General features: G+C 42.5%; 2 protein-coding genes across 2 annotated transcripts in view; one reads left to right on the forward strand and one right to left on the reverse strand.

The window, feature by feature from the left end:
- Window positions 1-15,615, forward strand: part of LOC130080098 (CD9 antigen-like) — a 31,164-nt gene extending 15,549 nt beyond the window's left edge. Inside the window, exons 2-8 of the mRNA XM_056245396.1 lie at window positions 5,946-6,045; window positions 7,820-7,917; window positions 14,785-14,859; window positions 14,947-15,048; window positions 15,142-15,231; window positions 15,323-15,406; window positions 15,508-15,615. Of these exons, the coding sequence (XP_056101371.1) occupies window positions 5,946-6,045; window positions 7,820-7,917; window positions 14,785-14,859; window positions 14,947-15,048; window positions 15,142-15,231; window positions 15,323-15,406; window positions 15,508-15,615 (657 nt within the window). The remainder of the gene's footprint in view (window positions 1-5,945; window positions 6,046-7,819; window positions 7,918-14,784; window positions 14,860-14,946; window positions 15,049-15,141; window positions 15,232-15,322; window positions 15,407-15,507) is intronic.
- Window positions 15,616-17,169: 1,554 nt separating this feature from the next.
- Window positions 17,170-17,818, reverse strand: LOC130080122 (small lysine-rich protein 1). The gene is made up of 2 exons (XM_056245415.1): window positions 17,657-17,818; window positions 17,170-17,528 (listed from the first exon to the last, which is right to left on the reverse strand). The coding sequence occupies exons 1-2, from the start codon at window positions 17,660-17,662 to the stop codon at window positions 17,271-17,273; spliced, it is 264 nt and encodes an 87-aa protein (XP_056101390.1). The 5' UTR covers window positions 17,663-17,818; the 3' UTR covers window positions 17,170-17,270.
- Window positions 17,819-21,936: the final 4,118 nt, after the last annotated feature.

Raw genomic sequence — 21,936 nt, forward strand, 5'->3', positions numbered from 1 at the left:
TGCACTGAAAACGAAAACTATTGCAACTTTTGCTTAAATATTGTGGAAAGATACTCTTGTTTCATGTAGCTTGTTACCCCTTTGTTCGATGTAGTTACAGGGTAAGTGTGACATTGTGAGCTGTAAATTAAAGTGGTGCTTTTTACCCTCTTGTTCCATGTAGTTACAGGGTAAATGTGACATTGCGGGCTGTAAATTGGTGTGTGAATGGGTGAATGTGAGGCAATATGTAAAGCGCTTTGGTGGCCATTGGGTCTGTGAAAGCGCTATATAAATGCAGTCCATTTACCATTTAAATTAAAGTGGTGCGTGTTACCCTCTTGTTCCATGTAGTTACAGGGTAAGTGTGACATTGCGGGCCGTAATTAAAGTGGTGCTTGTTACCCTCTTGTTCCATGTAGTTACAGGGTAACAATAAAAATGCATACACACAATCTTATATCACTGACTCGGAAACCTTTATTTACAAGTACCACTTACCCTGTAACCACATGAAACAAGATATATTTCCCAGTATTACAAAAATTGCAATAGTCTTAGCTTTTCTTGCCTTGAAACATGTTAGCCCAACTTAAACATCTGCACTTTTGCTATCAAAAAAATAAAAAATAAAAGTATAAATGCATAGTTATGTACCCTGTAATTAAAAAAAAAGCCTATACAGTATGTATTGGTACACAATTATTACAAAAAGGTACGCAGTGTTCTTGCTAAAATGCTCCCAAATGTAAGATTGTTGTATCAGAATAAGTTCCCCTTAGTTCTATAATACTTACAGTATAAATATTTTTTTAATTCTCCTGGTTGTTACCCCTTTATTCCCCAAACTTTACATATTGTACCCTTATACTTACATGCAAGTACTTTATAGGTACACTATAATTACCCAAAGTTACTCTGTAAATTCCTCTTAATTACACAGTACTTTCCGGGCTGTAATCTAAAGCGTTACCGAATATTGCATACATTTTGTGTATTATGTGTATTATGAGAATACTGAGGTCGGACTGTTACAACATCCAAGACTTTCACTTTCATACTTATAGTAGTGACAATAAAGAATATAATGAAATATCCTTGAAGGTCTGTATAGGCTACCATCCATCTGACAGCAAGCCACCGTCTGCTTGCAATTTTCATATTGTTTGAATTCCTCAGAATTAAGTGATCCTTAATTGTGATGGTGTAAGTGCGTGTGGTAACAATAATTATAGCATCAGGAACAAACAAATATTCTTCAAAAGCACTGGATATTATTCATTATTTTAATGTACTACAAGTATTTATCTAGACATTCTCTCTCGCACAGACAAATACTGCTCCTAAAAAGCTTATGCTGACATAGTAGTAGTAGAAGATAAATACAGATACAATTAAAAAACAAAACTATTAACTTTATATCACCTAAATTAAATAGGAAGCCGCTTACAGACGCTCACATGTAAACACAACACTGACGTCTTCACTTCAAGGTTAAGAATCTGTCCATCAAAAACTCAGTAGCCAATGAGAACACACCACTGTTAGCCCCGCCCCCACGATAGTTTTGTGCCTGAACCATAGGGCCTGAACCGCGACCAAAAACATCCCGGGTTACATATGTAACCCTAGTTCCCCAAAGGGACGGACGCTGCGTGTAATCGCAGTGGGAACGCCTCCAGCGTAGTGCGTCTGAAGCATGAATGAAATCAGTCAATGGAGAGAATGAGCGTCACAGCGAGTGACGTCATCGACCAGGAAACTATAAAGCACCCCAGAATCATAAGCACGCCAGCTTCTGATGTTACTGAAGCAAACGATCCAAGGGGATGCCGGAGAATGGCAGGACACGCAGCGTCCGTCCCTTCGGGGAACTAGGGTTACATACGTAACCCGGGACGTTCCCCTTCAGGGACTACCGCTGCGTGTAATCGCAGTGGGAACGCAATACCCACGTCCCCATACGAACAAGTCCCAGTCGTGTGTGATTAGGAGACACAAGCCGACGAGAGAACCTGAGCCCCAGGAGTGGAGCTAAAATCAAGAGAATAAAATCTGACAAAAGTGTGCGGTGAGGACCGGCCTGCCGCATCACAAACATCTTGAAAAGAAGCCTCTGAAAGAAGAGCTCTAGAGGCAGCCATGCTCCTAGTAGAATGGGCCCGTACAGCCAACGGTGAAGGCTGACCGGCCGAAACGTAAGCAAGTGAGATGGCCTCGACCACCCACTTGCTCATTCTTTGCTTAGATGCAGGACACCCCTTGTTAGGTGACCCGAAACAGACAAACAATTGTTACGATTTCCTCCACAGGGCAGCTCTGTGGACATACGAATCTAAAGCCCTAACGGGGCACAGCAAGTTAAGTTTCTCCTGGTCTGACGTCAAAAAAGGCGGAGGACAGAAAGCCTGCAGTACTATAGGTCTAACAGAAGTAGTTGGTACCTTAGAAACATAACCTGGTCTCGGAAAGAGAAAGGCCTTAACCATACCAGGAGCAAATTCCAGGCACGAGGGAGCCACGGAAAGTGCTTGGATATCTCCTATTCTATATCTTAAGAGTAAGAAACGTTTCCGAAACTTCCTCGATGGGCTCGGAAGGAGCTAAGGAGAGACCTTCTAAGACAATGGCCAGATCCCTAGATGGTACCCTCGTGCGAACTGCTGGCCTCAGCCTCAAGGTACCACGAAGGAAGCGAGATATAAGTGGGTGTCTCCCAAGGGAACCTCCACTCGAAGGGGCGTGGTAAGCAGCTAAGGCCGCCACATACACTTTCAGTGTGGAGTGGGATAACCCCGTGGAGAGACGATCCTGCAGGAACTCCAGTACTGTACTAACTGGGCAGTTAACTGGGTCCTGCTGGCGCTCTCCACACCAAGAGGTGAACATTTTCCACCTCGCGGCATATAACTTCCTCGTGACCACGGCCACGGATGTACCTCGGCCACGGATGTACCATCGCGTCCAACCCCAGCGGGGCTGGATGGCTGAGAAAGAACCACAGTGGACAGTGTGATGTCTCTCGGGAAGCAAATAGGTCTACCTCGGCACGACCGAAATGTTCCCATAGGAGCTCCACCACCTCGGGGTGAAGAATCCATTCCCCGGGCCTCGGCCCCTGCCTCGACAGGATGTCTGCCCCCTGATTTAAATACCCCGGGAGATAAATAGCTCTCAGAGAAAGAATTTTCCCCGGGGACCATAGAAGGATCTGACGTGCCAGTTTGTAAAGCGGGCGAGAACGCAGACCCCCCTGATGTTTGATATAAGAGACCACCAATGTGTTGTCTGTTCGGACAAGAACATGGTGGCCCCTTAGATCTGGAAGGAAGTGTTTCGGAGCCAGAAACACTGCCAACATCTCTAGACAGTTTATGTGCCAAAGACGATGATGGTCCTCCTACAGACCCTGGGCTGGGCGGCCACTCATGATCGCCCCCCAACCCGTGAGAGAGGCATCCGTCGTTAGCATTACGCGACGACAAGGAACTCCCAACACAGGACCTCGGGACAGAAACCAAGGATCTTTCCACATGATCAGGGCGCCATGACACCGTAGCGAACTCATGATCATGCGGAGCGGATTTCCCCTCGGGGAGAATCCCTTGGTTCTGAGCCACCACTGTAACGGTCTCATGTGCAAGAGGCCAAAAGGAATCACGTTGGACGCAGCTGCCATGAGACCTAACAGTCTCTGGAACTGTTTTACAGTGGATGACTGGCCTAGCTTGACCTGATCTACTGCGGCGAGAATCGAAGCAATACGAGCAGGTGACAATTGTGCCTGCATCGTCGTCGAATCCCACACTACACCGAGAAAAGTGGTTCTCTGTAATGGAGAAAGCACACTCTTCTTGTCGTTGAGCCTCAACCCCAATCTCTTGATGTGAGCAAGAACGACATCTCGATGCCGAACCGCCTGTGTTTCCGATTGAGCTAGAATTAACCAATCGTCGATATAATTCAGAATGCGGATGCCCTGCAGCCTTAGCGGGGCTATAGCTACATCCATGCATTTCGTGAATGTTCGGGGTGACAATGCTAGGCCGAACAGAAGAACCCGATATTGGTACGCTTCGCCCCCGAAAGCGAACCTCAGGAACTTCCTGTGTTGAGGGAGGATAGATACATGGAAGTAAGCGGAGTAAGCTTTTAGATCTATCATGACAAACCAGTCCTCGGATCTGATTTGTGACATGATCTGTTTGAGAGTGAGCATCTTGAATTTGAGCTTCCCTCCTGTGCGATTTAAGAGACGCAGATCTAAAATGGGACGCAACCCCCCATCTTTCTTCGGAACGATGAAGTACCGGCTGTAATATCCTAACTCCCAGCTGGGGGGAGGAACTCGCTCTATAGCTCCTTTCAGCAGCAGAGTGGCAGAGGGCACGAGACGCAACACTCTGTTTTTGTTGCACTCTTTTAAAGAAACTACTCGGCGACTGAGGCTGCCCTTGGCCAGCAGCCCCAGGAATTTTCACTTTAAGGGGCATAAATCTCTGAAATGCTGCTGACTGTCTTTTTTCTTCCTGGAACCTCTCAGTAACAGACTGCAAAGCATCACCAAATAAGCCCATAGAGGATACAGGGGCGTCTAACAGAACACATTTCTCTCTTTCTTGCATTTTAGTTTGATTTAGCCATAAATGCCTCTCTGTGGCCACCAGGGCTGCCATAGAGCGACCGATTGTTCTGGCCATCTGCCTGGTGGCTCGAAGAGCGAAATCAGCTGTCTGTCTGAGCTCATTGATAGTCTCAACGGAAATTTCCCCCTGCCCGCTAGCTTCCTTAAGCAGATCAGCCTGATAAGCTTGCATAAAAGCCATCGTGTGCAAGCACGCGGCTGCCTGTCTCGCCGCCGAATAAGCCTTCCCCACCAGCGCTGATGTATTTTTCAAAGTTCTGGTGGGGAGAGCCGGTGTTTTCAGCGATGATGCCGACTCGGGAGAGAGATAGCTCGCGAGCGTCTCCGCCCTGGGCATCGTCTCAGCAGAAGCGGGACCCGAGCCGCGTGGAGCGCGCACCGAACCGCCCTCCTTCGAAGAGCGATCGGCGAGAGCGCAAGATCCTCAAAGGAAGATGCTCACATTGCTCACAATCGGCCCCCTCGAGAGCCGACTGGGCATGCTGCTCTCCCAAACAAACCACACATAATAGATGCGAATCCCCGCCTGTAATGTATCTAGTACAGGGGGGAACGCATCTCTCATAATGAGGCTCGCTCGTCATTTGCTTTTGGCTCATCTTACTAATATATAGAGATATATAGACAGTTCAAACACACACAGAGCGCTGCTGAAGTAACAGAAGCTGGCGTGCTTATGATTCTGGGGTGCTTTATAGTTTCCTGGTCGATGACGTCACTCGCTGTGGCGCTCATTCTCTCCATTGACTGATTTCATTCATGCTTCAGACGCACTATGCTGGAGGCGTTCCCACTGCGATTACACGCAGCGGTAGTCCCTGAAGGGGAACTCAGGGAGCGTAAATGAAAACTCTGGAAGCGCATTTGTAACAGATCAGCGAAAGAAAAAAGACAAAAACAGTTAGTAAAACATACAGTGTATAAAAACAAAGTAAAAAAAATTGCCTGCAATTTATTTATTTTTTGGTTTCAAAGACATTTTATTAAATTTCAATTTATATTTTCATTCATTTCTTGAAAAGTTATGTTCAATTTTAAAGGCACAAAAATAATTCCATGGTTTATCAGGTTGGTGCCTGTATAAGGCCTGTTGAACTTCATTCTCAAAAAGAGTAAAGCACTTGGTTTGGAACCTGACTTCCTGTACTGTAAATAATGTCATGCTTGGTCTGCAGCTATATTTCTACTATGTTGTTACTCAGTTTGCCAATGTCTGTGTTTTCAGGTAGCACCATGCAGACTTTTTTTTTTTTTTTTTTTGCCCATTGTTAAAACTAAACTTTTAATAGGATATATTAAAATGTTTTGTTTGTTCCCACAGCTCGCAGGTACAGGAGTTTTTGCTCTTGGCCTCTGGGTACGTTTCAATGAAAGAACTAAAGAACTCCTTACTGCAGATTCCCCATCTGTGTCCTTCACAGGTGAGATTTGTCCATTCCCAAGCTAGATTCCTCAGTTCTTAATATCTTAATATCTCAGTGAATCAGAAATCCACCTTTATCTCCCAACACCATGATCGCACATGCTTCCTTTGTCACCTACATGATCAGGTCTTTGTGAGTTGATGTTTGGGAATGAGGTAAAATGGTTGTCATGGAAACCAGCCACACCTATTTCCAGGAACCAAACCATCTGTCATGTGAATGATGTGTCATGAACACTATGATTATAACATGAAGCAAATGAAAGGCCATTCATGAGTCTGAAGTGAGACGAGTTGTTTTGACTTCTCTATAGTTGATCAGAATATGTATGTATTACAGACACTACTGGTCAACTGTTTGGAGTAATTAAGTGGGTTTTTTAATTATTTTTTTTTATAAAGAAGTCTCATGTTCTGACCAAAGCTTAGTTGATCAAAAACACAGTAAAAACAGTACATTTATGAAATATTACAATTTAAAAGAACCGTTTTCTATTATATAATATAATTTATTCATGTGATTGGCAAAGCTGAATATTCAGCGTGATCTTCGGTGTCACATGATCCTTCAGAAATCATTCTAATATGCTGATTTGCTGCTTAATTTTACTGTTTTACTGTATGTTTGATCAAATGAATGCAGCCTTGTTAAGCATAAGAGACTTCTTTCAAAAACATAAATCTTTATAAATTATTCCAAACTTTTGAACAGTTGTGTACAATAACGACATCACCCTGACTTGGTCATTCAGCGTTCACTGAACAATCCAGTTCTTAAAGCAACGCAAATGGCATGGCGACTACAAAACACATCCAAATTCAAAGCACTCCATCTATTCTTCTATGCTTTGTTTGTTTTTATCAAAGGCCCAAAGATTAAATTCCTTGCAGAGAAAGACCACAAAGCAACAACCAGCGAATTGCACTTTAAACCATAAAAAGTTTATAATGGAGTTATAATGGCAGTGCTGTTTTGGAGGAGGTTGGCTTTGGTCCACACGATGTCACCTCTCTGCCCCTTGCCATCATCCTTTGTCTGTTTGTCTGTGCGGTGTCAATTGGCCTCATGGATACATCACATAACATTTGAATGGAATTTTGTTTTGCATATTTTGCTTTGCATAGCCTTTTCTGATAAACAATTAAGTAAGACTTTCGTTCATCTTCGGAACACAAATTAAGATATTTTTTATTAAATCTGAGAGCTGGATCACTCATCCATAGGCTTCTAAAGGGATCGAAACTGGCCGGCGCATAAAAGTTAAAGACATCGTTAAAAATAGTCCAAGTGACTACAGTGGCTCAATCTTAAGTTTATCAAGCGACGAGAATACTTTTTGTGCGCAAAAAAAACAAACAAAAATAACGACTTTATTCAACTATTAATTTCCTTCTCTGTGGGCCTCGAGATTTCACATAGTGAAACTGCGCAAAGCTTCTGTGTTGCATGTGATCCAGCTCTCAGATTTAATCAAAAATATCTTAATTTGTGTTCCAAAGATGAACGAAAGTCTTACGGGTTGGAACAACATGAGGGTGAATAATTTCATTCTGTGGTGAACCAACCGTTTAAGGTAGCTAAAGGAAAAAGTTATCATCTATACATTAAGCAAAATGTGTGTCTGTAATAAACTGAATCTGAGAACAGTAAAATTTACAGTAAATGCCCTTGATTTCAAGTATTTTTTCCAGATGAGCAGCCAAAGAAGTGAGATGAATGTAAAGGTACAGGGGAATAAGAGATATTCTGTCTTTCTCTGTCCTCTGTCCAGGGGTCTACATGCCCATTGTGGTAGGTGCCGTCATGATGGTGCTCGGGTTCCTCGGCTGCTGTGGAGCAATAAAAGAATCGCCATGCATGCTGGGAATGGTGAGTCTTCCTACATTCTTCTACAGCACAAAACAAAAAGATTTAGTTTTTTTACATTCGTTTTAGGGGGTGTATATGCAACATCGTTTTCAACAAACAAACAGAAAACTTTTTATGAAAAAACAATACCATTTTTTTACAACGATACCATTATCGTCTCCATGTAAACTACAAAAAAAATTGTGAAAGTGGTGATGTCATGTATTACGTGTTCAGTCTATAGATGCGTAGTGTTTCTTTACAAAGTGACATCGACAACTACTGGCCTGACAGCAGAATACAGTGCTTTTAGTCACTGATCCATGTAAACTGGAATTCTGTTTGGCAAAATTGTCATCTATGCGCAAAACTTTTCAAAAACATGTTTTTAGTACATTGTTGTCGTGTAAAGTACCCTTTAGGCTACAACGGGCACCAGGTAAAAAGTGCATTTGATTTTAATACATTTTGATGTCACGCCCATTACTCCAACCTGTAGATACCCACTCTTGGAAACATTCATGTTTCACTATGCACAGGGAAATTTGTCTGATTCTTTACACAATGGCAGGCATATATGCATACAAACACACATGCATTTTACCCAAAATACTATATTGTTACATATTAGGGCTGCACGATTAATCGAAATGTTACCGCATGCGATTTGGTAAAGGCTGCAAGTATTTTATGCGCAGCTTGTCAGTGAAGTACGGCTCTGTGTGTTCAGTAGTGAATGCTGCTTCCAGGATTAAAATCCTGCAGCGCACGCAAGGTCCCCCTGCTCAAGCCAGCGCATGTCCAGGCCCGTCTAAAGTTTGCCAATGACCATCTGGATGATCCAGAGTCATGTGGTCTGATGAGACAAAAATAGAGCTTTTTGGTCTAAACTCCACTCACCGTGTTTGGAGGAAGAAGGAAGATGAGCACAACCCCAAGAACACCATCCCAACCGTGAAGCATGGAGGTGGAAACATCATTCTTTGGGATGCTTTTCTGCAAAGGGGACAGGACGACTGCACCGTATTGAGGGGAGGATGGATGTGGCCATGTATCGCGAGATCTTGGCCAACAACCTCCTTCCCTCAGTAAGAGCATTGAAGATAGGTCAGGGCTGGGTCTTCCAGCATGACAACGACCCAAAAAACACAGCCAGGGCAATTAAGGAGTGTCTGTCGTAAAAAGCATCTCAAGGTCCTGGAGTGGCCTAGCCAGTCTCCCGACCTAAACCCAATAGAAAATCTTTGGAGGGAACTGAAAGTCCGTATTGCCCAGCGACAGCCTTGAAACCTGAAGGATCTGGAGAAGGTCTGTATGGAGGAGGTTTTCTTTGAGACTGTGGTCCCAGGTCTCTTCAGTTCATTGACCAGGTCCTGCCGTGTAATTCTGGGCTGATCCATCACCCCAGAACGTCTCAGGTTACGACTGTAACCTTTGTTCCCTGAGAACAGGGAACTCAACAATACGTCATCGACGCTATGGGGAACGCCTCAGGCGTGACAGGTGTCTGAAATCACTATCAAATCACGTCAATCACATTGACCGGCGACAGCCCGTGAATCATTAACGTGAATGATTAACGTACGACCTGGAAGTATATAAGGGCGCCTTGCAAACATGACAAATCTGTCTGAAGGGACTGTACGGCAGGCGGGCCCCGAGGCATGGCAGGGAGACGTATTGTCTCGTTCCCTGTTCTCAGGGAACAAAGGTTACAGTCGTAACCTGAGACGTTCCCTTTCGAAGGGAACTCAACAATACGTCATCGACACTATGGGGAACGATATACCCACGCCGCCATGCTAAGGGGAGTGTATGCACTCAGGCAGTGACAACTGTCCGAACCAGCAAATTCAAATGAAATGCTAGATCCACTCACCCTCAGGTCACACTGGGCTGTCAGTGACATCATTCCCTACGGTCATAGCCTAAGCTATAAGCCTCACAGGAAAACCTCCATAAACATAGTTAAATGAAAGGCCTACCTGGGCCTGCTCAAAGGCCTAGGACCACAACTTCAATTAGAAGGGGTCCCTTCTAGGGAATGTGGCTAGGGAACCCGAAGGAACCCCAGCCAGTCACTATTCAGGGGAACGTACTCACCCCGAAGTGCCACCAGGACGGCCTGACCTGGCGTCAGAGCATAGACACTTAGTCTGGCCACTTCCTGTCTGTCCGAAGACAGAGCCTCTGGACACTTGCCTTAAGTAAGGCATCCAACCCGAGGGACTGCGAAGCTGGCAGTGAACCACTCGGCCCGGATCTCAGAGACGGGATATCCCGGAGAGTATGACTCAGCAAGTGCTTTCCAACCCTTACCAGCGAGGGGAGTTTCTCTACTCAATCCATGGATCTACCCAGTGCTTGTGTTTCAAACACTGAGGAGGCCTGTGAAGGCCTAAGGGCTGATCTAACAGGGAGGCCTCACAAGAGGCCTACGACCGTCTCAGGAGTCCGCGTGCTTATAGTGACCCTCTGTGAGGGGAGCACATGGTCCGCCTGGTAAGCAAACCAGGCTGTAGGCAGGAAAGAGGTTCCGGGAGGGAACCAGTAGCAGAGAATGAACACTTTAGTCGAGCCAGGGCGCAAGCTCGCCTTCTGCAGCTGCCTGATAAGGCCAGCTGAAATGATAGCAAGAGGCCACTAGCTTCCTGAACCCAGCACCGCTAGGAAACCACTCACAGGGAGGCATGGAGAGGCCTACAACCTGATAACCAATGTGGGGACCCTCAGGGAGGCCTGGAGAGGCCTACTACCTGATAACCACAATCCGTGGGAAGTCACCTTCAGGGAGGCCTGGTGAGGCCTACTACCTGATAGCAACAGTATGTGGTCACCTACAGGGAGGCCTAGAGAGGCCTACTACCCGATAACGATAGTACGTGGGGAACTCACCCTCAGGGAGGCCTGGTGAGGCCTACTACCTGATAATCACAGCATGTGGGAACTCGTCTTCAGGGAGGCCTGGTGAGGCCTACTACCTGACAGCCATAATATCTGGGAGCTTTTTCTGCTACCCGATAGAAAGTCAGTTGTCTGTCCTTGGGCTTGTCTCCAGGGAGGCCTGGTGAGGCCTACTACCTGATAGCCAATGTAGGTGGGGATTCGCCTTCAGGGAGGCCGGATTTGAGGCCTATTACCTGATAACCATCTTAAGTGGGAATTGACCTTCAGGGAGGCCTGAGGGGCCTACTACCTGATAGCAACTGGTAGCAGTTGACAGTGCGGGTGACAGTTCCAAGGCGGCCTGCTGGTGCCTAATCACATTGCCCACGGCAGTGTACTCAGCAAGAGAGCTTAGCACCCTTAAACAAGGGGAGTACAACATACGCCACTCTGCCTCAACGGAGGCCCCAGTTAGTCAGGGGCCTACCATCTATGCATGGGCGTCAGCTCAGGGCAATGCTCTGGCTACAGGGGAGCGTACTTCGACCAAAGAAGAAGTGAAGGCTTACTTCATACTCGACCCGAGCCATAGTGGTGCGAGGTAGGATAAACAGAACTGGGAGTGAAGTACTCAGACCTACCCTGAATCACAGGGGAATACTCACACCTCACCCTGAGGTCACCAGGGGCGGGCCTGCCAGCGGCTCTAGGGGTGACAGAAATGTATCTGTGCCCAACCTAGGGGAGTGGGGCTTGAATGAACGCCAACCACCTACAACCCGACGCTCGAGCAGTAGCTCAGCGAGGTAAGTGAAGCCCATACTGGCGGCCTAAATCCGTAGGCCAGTTCTGCACGGCAGGGTCGGGCAGGAGACTCAGTCTTCTTCGTGAAGCAAAAGACGGCCTAACCCTGCTCAAAAGGACTTATATACCACGGAGGCCTAACTGAGGCCTACCATGTCCCCATAAACCATCCTCTGCACCACGCTGCATCACTCTAGTCACCCCAGAATGCAGAGAAGGGGGCGGGCCTTGGCCTAACGACTCCCATGGGAGGAGGCTGATTATACAGGGATGCCAAAAACCTACATTCACAATGTGAAGGGTTAGAGGAAGAAATGCTAATTTTAGCAGGACACCTCTAATATCCCTGGCACAGCCTAGGCCAGCTACAGAGGCGGCCCTGGTGAGGGCCAACCTGTAAGCATAGATCTATCTGAGGGCTCAGAGGAGCCACAGCCTACTAAAGAATATAGTCTGTATTATTCCATACAAAGGGCTGCAGAACGCCCAACCTAATGAAAACTCAACAGAGCTCAAGGGGCGAAATACTCAGAAAAGTCAAAACGGTCCCATGGGCCGGACATAAGATCTATCTGAAGCTCTAGCGTCAGTCAGCACTCTAAGTAAAACATTCTATCAGAGAGAGACCAACTACTCTACCCTGAGGTGGCTAATAGCCCGAAGGCTAACATAGTTATCGTTCTGGCCACCTAACGGGGAACTTCAGGGCCCTGATAATCCAAAAAAGTTATCTTACCTTATTACCTTGACATGGCCCCATAACTCTATACAGGGAACGAGGTCCGTAAAGAGAAACATATTATTTTTTAATCACAAAAAATACTCTTTGAAAGACTAGCAGCTCACCTGCGGCGTGCGAAGTGAAGACTCACCAGACAGTTCTTCATGAACATGGGGTCTACCACCTTCACATACCTGAAAGAGGCACTCTCACTAACCAAGCCGAGGCGGGCCATCAGAACATTGTTCTAACCATGAGCCCAGCCTCAGGCCTGATGTAAGAAGCGCCTGGGGAGTCGGGGAAGAGAGGAAAGGGCTAGGATATAATCACGCCCTCAGGGAAGATGATCCATGACCAACGCAACGTGCGTTTGTGCCGGATCACCTCCCTCAGATCCCTCTTCTTGCGGGAGTCGCGCCTCCTCTGCGACCTACTACTCCACGGAGGAGGCGCACGAGAGGTGACACTGGCTCTCTGGCCTCATCTAAGGTCCTCGGACCATGATAGGCCAGGCCCTCCCATCTGTCTGGGCGTGGACACGGATCTCAGCGGTATGTATGTCCTGGATACAGCTGAGCGCGCCTTCGCCTCTCTGAACTTTCCAACCACCGCCAACACGGAGGTGGCGAAAAGCTCAGAGGGCGAAACCAGCGAATCGAGGAGAAAGCCTTTCTCTTTCTTCCCGATGTCGGCCAGGTTCAACCACAAATGTCTCTCCGTGGCCAGTATCGTCGCCATCCCGGAGAGCTATATATATATATATATATAAATTTTTCATTTGCGGCGCAGCTCAGAAACCGCCTCAGGGGCCCCACCCCCTGGTCGAGATCCCCCAGCAGATCGGCCTGGTGTACCTGCAACACCGCCATGATGTGCAGGCTAGCACCGGCCTGACCCGCTGACGTGTATGCTCTGCCATTCAACTGGCAGGGTTTGAGCTCTCAGTGTCGATTGTTTTCCCATCGACGCATACCCACGCTCTCCTATCCCCTCAACATCAGCGAGACTAGCCTGCTGATGTTGGTGGATACAGGCAGAGTATGGGTTCTTCCATGTCCTCTCGATCTCAGTATGAGATCGGGAAGAAAAGAAAGGCTCACCTGAGCTGGTGGTTCTATGACCGGGGAAAAAACGCTCTCATCGCGAGCGATTTCTCCCCCAACGAGCAGCCACGGCAGCTGCAGCCTGTCCGCGGCGCGTTCTATAATACCAACCAGCTCAGCATACACGGGGCAGGGTGGCTGAGAAGATACAGGAAAATATCTTATTATTACCACCCTCATCAGCCATCTCCTGTTTGTCCGGGAGAGCGCTTGCTGCCGGACTAAGTTTTCCCTTTTTTTTTTTTCTTTTTTTTTTTTACTTCATCCAAATGCAGCTTCTCATCAGCTGCCGCATCGTCTGAGAGGATTACACCCCTCTCAAGGCGATCGGCGAGCTTCATTTGTGACATCCAGACGCTGAACCCTCTTCTCTCGAGAAGAGGGACACACGCGATCACAATTTGTACAGGCAGTTCCCTCGAGAACTGCCTGTGCGCGTCTTCCTTCCCAGACAGAAAAATGCACAGTTCGCGTGTGTCACCCGGCTTCAGATATCTTGAGCACGGGTCTGCACACTTCTGAAAGCATTTCATAATTACCTGATTTTCAAAGCAGTTACAGACAAAACAGTCCCTGAAGACGAAAAGATGATTTGTCATGTTTGCAAGGCGCCCTTATATACTTCCAGGTCGCACGTTAATCATTCACGTTAATGATTCACGGGCTGTCGCCGGTCAATGTGATTGACGTGATTTGATAGTGATTTCAGACACCTGTCACGCCTGAGGCGTTCCCCATAGCGTCGATGACGTATTGTTGAGTTCCCTTCGAAAGGGAACTGGGAATATATGTATATATATATATATATATATATATATATATATATATATATATATATAAATGAATTGTGATGCACCTGAACACAGTCAGCGATATTAAATAAAAAACTAAAAATATAAGAATTAACATATATACACACAGATACTAATATATATATATGGTAACACTTTACAATAAGGTTAATTAGTTAACATTAGTTAATGTATAACTAACATGAACTAACCATTAGCAATATATTTGTTACTGTATTTGTTAATCTTTGTTAATGTTAGTTAATAAAAATACAGCTGTTCATTGTTTGTGTATGTTAGTTCACAGTGCATTAACTAATGTTAACAAGATTTTAATAAAGTGCTGTTCATTATTAGTTCATGCTAACTAATGTAGTTAACTAACGAACCTTATTGTAAAGTGTTACCATATATATATAATCTTTTTTTTTCTTCATTCTGAAGTCAGGGTTATTTTGGACAGACCGAATGAAAATTCACATGCACGTTAGAGCGTCTTTGCCAAGAAATGATTTTTTTTTTAAAGTCCTTTTTGCTGATGTCCTTGTTCACCTCATCTCTCCCTTCTTCTTGCTGCCTCCAGTTCTTCGTGTTCCTGTTTATCATTTTTGCTGCAGAGGTGGCCGCTGGAATCTGGGGATTTGCCATTCAGAAAAAGGTGGGTCACATTCATACTCTTTTTCGCCTGTTACTCGTTCATTTTCTCACAGTTGGTCCTCTTCTTTATTTCTCTCTTCCTTCTCAGGTCGTGAAAGAAATCCAGGATTCCTACAAGCAGACATTTGACAACTACAAAAACACTAAACAGAAAGCGCTGAGGGAAACTCTGAAAGATTTTCACTATGGAGTGAGTGTTCATTTTTATGGTTTGTTCAAACCAATGGAGGACAAAAAACGTAACTTTAATCTGACTGATGTTTTTCTGTGTGCTTTTGTTTAGTTGAAATGCTGTGGAAAAACAGGACTGCCGATTGATGGAGTATCTGACATCTGTCCCAAAAAGGAGGGAACTAAAAACGTTGTCACAACGGTACCAGAAACTCAATAAATAATCTTTTATCTCTTCAGTTATGTTGTGTTTTTCCCATGTACCATAGTCACCTCTTTTGTTTCTGCTCCAGAGCTGCCCAAGTGCTATTGAGGAGAACTTCACATCTAGGCTTCAAGTGATCGGAGGAGTTGGGATTGGCATTGGGGTGATCATGGTGAGTAGATGCTCCTGTGCATGGTCACCTGAGGAGATTCTTGGGCAGGTAGCCGAGTCACACTGGTGTCAGATATTAACCTGTGTCTCTTTGGTTGGCAGATCTTTGGCATGATCCTCAGCATGCTGCTGTGCCGCGCCATCCAACGACCCCGGGACAACGACAAATACAGAGTGCATGTATTTGAAAAAACTTCCAACAAAGCCTAGCATTAGTCTTACACTCAAACTATTACATGTCGTTTAGACACTGAGTGTAATAATGAATTGCGCTAGAGGCTGCTTTTAGTTTCTTTGGTGTCTCGACTAACGTTCATTTGCCTCTTTGAATGTACTTGCAAGCTTTTGATATTCTTTTGTAACCGTTTATGTGGCTTTTTTATGTACCTATGGGTGTCTAGAGAGACAGTATAGTAACACCTAGTAAATTACCAATAAAGTTGATAACTAATTGACTAATGGTAGTTATTTATTTATTTTAAGGAAACCCAATGATTTGCATTTTTATGCGCGTCGCGTTAAGTCCACTTCACTGCCATTCATAAATCCTCTCCCGTGGCCTCTTGGGATAGTAAAGTGTCCATCGTATGCACACTTCAGAATCTTGCCGTAAGAAGTAGGTCATCCGGGTACTTTTTACCTTCTCTTTTATAAGTGCTGTGAATTGGAACACACTACTTTTGTCACATACTGTTTTTCGCCTTGTGTGGAGCCATCCGATTTCAGATGCAGCTTTAAACTTACGAAAAATGTACCAAGCACAATGTTCTCTCACCATTCCTGATTTCTAACACACACTCGTGGCTATCAGAGCAGAAACGAAAGCTGCTGCTCTCCGTATGTTTTTCCGTCGTCTCCTTTCTAGTTCTATGTAAATTGCGTTGAGCTTATTTTAGATTTACACGCTCATAGACCCTCCCCTTCAAGAAATCAGGACAGAAGTGTTTGAAAGTGGACAAAAGAGACGGATTAAAAAATCAGGTGTAAACGGGAACGTCTTCCTCATTTACTTGTGTTAGCTTGTGTTAAAACACCTTTAAATAGTTTCAGAAAACCAGTTTGAAAGAATACACATTTATTGGATTTCAGAAAACCAGTTTGAAGTAATACACATTTTTTGGATTGTAATTTTTAAATAATATGATAACCCAAAAAAGAAATTCAACTTAGATGTAACTTTCTGTTGTTTTATTACAACTGACAATTTGAAGAATTGAAACTATCTCTTTATACACTACTGTTCAAAAGTTTTAGGTTGGTAAGATTTCTTATTAACTACTTCTTTTGAAAGAAGTCTCTTATGCTAACCAAGGCTGCATTTATTTGATCCAAAAAAACAGGAATATTGTGAAATATTTTTTACAATTTAAAATAAGTGTTTTCTATTTTAATATATTTTTAAAATATATAATTTATTCCTGTCATGCAAGCTGAATTTTCAGCATCATTACTCCAATCTTGAGTGTCACATGATCCTTCAGAAATCAGTCTAATATGCTGATTTTCTGCTTAAGAAACATTTCATATTAATGTTGAAAACAGTTGTGAACAATTGTCTTTTTTTCAGGATTCTTTGATGATTAGAAAGTTCAAAAGAACAGCATTTATCTGAAATGTAAAGCTTTTTTAACAAATATAAAAAAAAATATTTTTTTTTATTGTAAAAATATTTCACAATATTACTGTTTTTGCTGTATTTTGGATCAAATAAATGCAGCCTTGGTAAGCATAAGAGACTTCTTTTTAAAAAATAATTAACTTTTAAAAATAATTTACTTTAGTAATTAACTTAATTACTAATCTAAAACTTTTGAACAGTAATGCATACATATATAAGTAAGGTTTAATTGGCACAAATCTACATGTCATTTTTTGCTTTTTAGTTTTTTGCCCTTTTTTTCTTTCTTCTTGGTGGCCCCAGGCCAGCCAAATCCTCTGAACTCCAAGCAGTCCACTGCATTATGGGAGATGTAGTAGATGTTCTCCATGGCTGCTGGACTCAGAATATCCACACTTGTCTTTGTGGATTTGGCACTGACAGACCTCTTCTTGGAGGAGCGCTTTCCTTTGCTCTTTGTTGCAGGTCTGGCACTTTGAGGTTTTGACTTCTTGGTGCCTGAAGGCTATAAAGTTCATATTATGAGATTTAGGAAGAGAATGAAAGAAATCGTTAAAAAAAAATGCACCAGATTTTTGTCTTTTTGACTTTAATGAAAATGTAAAACATCGAAGGAAGTGAAACATTTCTCACCATCATTGAGTGCCTTCCTCTCGCACAATAGTTGGATGCTTGAATGCACTCAAAAACAGAAATACTCTGAACTGACCCTTGTCAATGCATGTAAGGAAATGCTTGAAGTTTTCCTAGATTTTAAACTCATTTAACGTGATTTTGTAATCAGCTACCCAAAGGCATGTCACCAGAGAGTAGCCGTTCCCTATATGAGGTCTTTTGTTGTGAGCTGTTGTTTATCTGGGGTTGTCTTAGTGACGGCTCATGGGAGAATGGGACTCATCCACAACTGGCTTTTCAGGTCGGCCCGGGATCCTTTTTTTGCTGTGACCCTCCATGAATCTGCTCTGTTTCAGTACATGTAAGAATAACCAGATTCCTGCTAGTCATTTTAGAGTGACATTCAGATTAGAATTATAGGAACATTCCCTGAATTTAAATAGTAAATAGTCTAAAAATTAGAATATAAAAAGTTAATAAGAATGAACAAAAAATAAGTATAATAATCAATAAACAAACAGAATTAGAAAATTGGAAAAGTGTTTTGTCTTATTGAATACGTTTGTACACATTATATGACACATTTAAATATATTAATTTTACGTATGTATATCTGGCAAACAATAAAATAGTCAACTATTTATATAAAATTATTTAACGAAATTAGATATATATTTATAATACATATTTTATTTATAATGTATATATTATATTTTATATGTATTATTATATTTATATATAATAATGTATACACACACACACACACACACACACACACACACACACGTGTATATGTAGCCTAGAAATCTAGACGCACCCTAGAGGCCAGGCTAGTGTGTATGTATAGTAATCTGAAATGATTGATTAGTCCACCCTGACCATGCGCTGAGGAAAGAGACGGGTACCACGTGTCTTCATTGAAGCTTAATTAGATTTCGAAATAAGATAGAATCAAACCACACGGCTCAAGAGGTACAACAACAGCTATAACAATCGGAGAAGATATAAAGGTACAATATACTTGTATAGCTGGGCCTTGTCATCACCCTTTTACGAAAATAAACCATGGTTTTACTAGTAGAAGTGTATAGTAATAGATTTAGGCGGTTATCGTTTGTAGCTAGCCTATAACCACATTATTGGTAAAACACAAATAGCATGGTAAACAATAGTGTAGTAAAACCATGGTTAATTTGTTGTTACCATAGTTGAACAATAACCAGCTAGTTGTAGTAAAACCATGGTTAATATTATAGCAGCGATTTCATCAAATCGGACGCCAGATCACAACTGATTATGTCATGCAAACGTGTCAAACGTTAACACCCAGGCAATACATTTATTATCTGCCGAACTGTATCAATACAAAAAGCGTTTTAGCGTATTTAGGCATCTCTTCTTATGCATTAGGCATTTTTTAAGCTAAACTTGGGAGTCTCCCTCTAAAGGGAGGGGCTCTGATGTAATTCACACATTTCACCACAGGAGGGCGTTCAGTTGCTTTGGTTTTGTATTACAGCGATGCCCGTATCTGCTCAGCAAATGTAATCAACATCTGAAAAATTACAGGGTAATCCACAATTTATTAATTATATATTTTTAAAATCAATTCAAATTAATGTAATGAAAGCTTTTCCTCTGGCTCCAGTTATCTGCAAAAAATAAAAACAATTTAATGTAAGGCAATTTTTTCCCCTCTGTCTTTAGTTATTGGTGAAACAACTTGCAGCAAAGTAATTCACACAATTAATTCTGGAACGATGTAAAGTATGATTCAAGTCAAGGTTTTCCTGTGATTCTATAACTCTAGCTCATGTAATTCACTCAATTCACCACAGGAGGGCGGTGATCAGCTGATTTACACTAATTCGTATATATATCTAGCAATATAAATTAACAGACGTAATCAACATCTGCCAAATCACGTGTCAGAAATAATGATTGAGGCACGAATGAAATAAAGACTGGATCTAATTGCAAGCAGTTGATTTTTAATGAAAACAAGCTCAAAATAACACCTCAGATTCTCAAAATACAAACACACGGCAAACAGAACAACCACTAAATAAGATATGACAAAGAACACTACAAACACAGGGCTATATATACAAAAGATAATCAAAGGGGAAATATACAATTAAAAAAATTATATAATTATCCTTTGAAAAAACAACATCGATGTAATTCACAGAATTCACCGCTGGAGGGCGTTACTCGGTTGATTTCTGACGACTTTTTTTTTTTTTAAACATGTATCACAGATCTAAGAATATGTTTCTAACCATGTGGCGAATTGGCAGATTAAACAAACATCTGGCACGGGCAAATCAGATGGTAATCAATCGTTTATTACCTAATATTTAATCAATGCCTTAATAAAGTCTTTACCAAATGGTAATTCACTCAATTCACCACAGGAGGGCGTTAATTTGTTGATAACCAAAGTCCCTGTAAGACTGTATAATAGCTCTAACTTCTTTGCTTTGCTCTAACTCAAATATAACAAGATCAAAGCAATATACATTGGCAGGACGCAATCAGCATCTGCTAAATCACATGGTAATCAACAATTTATAAAATAATATTGAATCAATTAAAAATGATATATCCTCTGATCTGATTCACATTTTAGCTTCTTCAATGTAATTCCTAGTTGGTTAGGATCCTTTGATTCGTATGTTTTTATATATGTATTTTATCAAATCGCGAGATGGATAGAAGACAACAATACTTAAGAGTGATTTAATCCATATAGTTAGACTAAATATTGTTCTTTATAACAACAATATTAAATAAAATGAATATTAAAATATATCCTTAGATTTGTAAAAAATTTCGCAAAGGATAATAAATAGTTTATGAAATAATTTGTAATCAATGTAAAATAATATAATTTAAGGTTTTCTTCTGGCTTCAGTTATAATCGTAGAGAAAAAAACAGCAATGTTACTCACATAAATCACCACAGGAAAAGTGCTCGGTAGGCTACTCATTTGACTGAAATTTTTAAATATATATTACAGATCTAATATATTTCTAGTAAAAGAGTTACTTTGCCAGATGATTTATTGCTTCATATGGTAATCAAAAAACATTTGAAATAATATTAAATGAATGCAAAAAATATAATGCATGCAAGGGTTTCCACTGGTTCAAGTTGCTGCAGTGTAATTCACACAATTCACCAGAGGAGGGCGATACTGACTCAAATGTTTAAATATATCTAAGAATATATTTCTACAAACCAAAAGGTGTATATATATTTTTAACAAATCATGAGATAGAACACAACAAAACATGAGAATGTACAAGAAAATTGTCTTTTGTTTTAGTATACTGATATATAAAAAATTTTGAAAAAAAAAGAGAAGTTTGCTGGATGTTTTGCTGCAGTAATTAATCATTTTAGTATAATGTAATTCAAGGTTTCCCTTTGGCTCGATTTATAGCAGTAGAAAAAAACAGCAGTATAATTATTTCACTCAAGTGACCACAAGATGTTGCATAAATTGCATTCTGCTGATTTAAATTCCTCAAAATTCCTTAAATTCCTCTTCCTCAGTTGTACCCACACTCACGCACATCATAAACACCTCTCTTCACACTGGTACCTTTCCCACAGCTTTTAAGCAGGCTCGAGTAACCCCACTGCTTAAGAAACCCAATCTAAATCCAGCACATCTAACAAGTTACAGACCGGTATCTCTTCTTCCATTTGTCGCGAAAACACTTGAACGAGTTGTTTTCAACCAGATCTCCTCCTTTCTTACACAGAACAACCTCTTGGACGACAATCAGTCTGGTTTCAAAAGCGGACACTCAACTGAGACTGCCCTGCTCTCAGTAATTGAAGCTCTGAGACTGGCAAGAGCAGCTTCCAAATCCTCAGTCCTCATCCTGCTGGATCTGTCTGCTGCTTTTGACACAGTTAACCACCAGATCCTCCTGTCAATCCTAAAGATGAAGGGCATCTCGGGAACTGCACTCCAATGGTTCGAGTCTTACCTCTCAGGTAGGTCCTTTAGGGTGTCGTGGAGAGGTGTGGCGTCTAAGACCCAACATCTAGCTACTGGGGTACCTCAGGGCTCAGTGCTTGGACCACTCCTCTTCTCCATCTACATGACATCACTAGGATCTGTGATTCAGAAACATGGCTTTTCCTATCATTGCTACGCTGATGACACGCAACTCTACCTCTCATTCCAGCCTGACGATCCGACGGTAGCTGCTCGTATCTCAGCCTGCCTGACAGACATCTCTGGCTGGATGAAGGACCACCACCTTCAACTAAACCTTGC

The sequence above is a fragment of the Rhinichthys klamathensis genome, unplaced genomic scaffold (genome assembly GCF_029890125.1).
Source record: "Rhinichthys klamathensis goyatoka isolate OS25496 unplaced genomic scaffold, OSU_Roscu_1.1 h1tg000029l_1, whole genome shotgun sequence".
Taxonomy (NCBI): domain Eukaryota; kingdom Metazoa; phylum Chordata; class Actinopteri; order Cypriniformes; family Leuciscidae; genus Rhinichthys; species Rhinichthys klamathensis.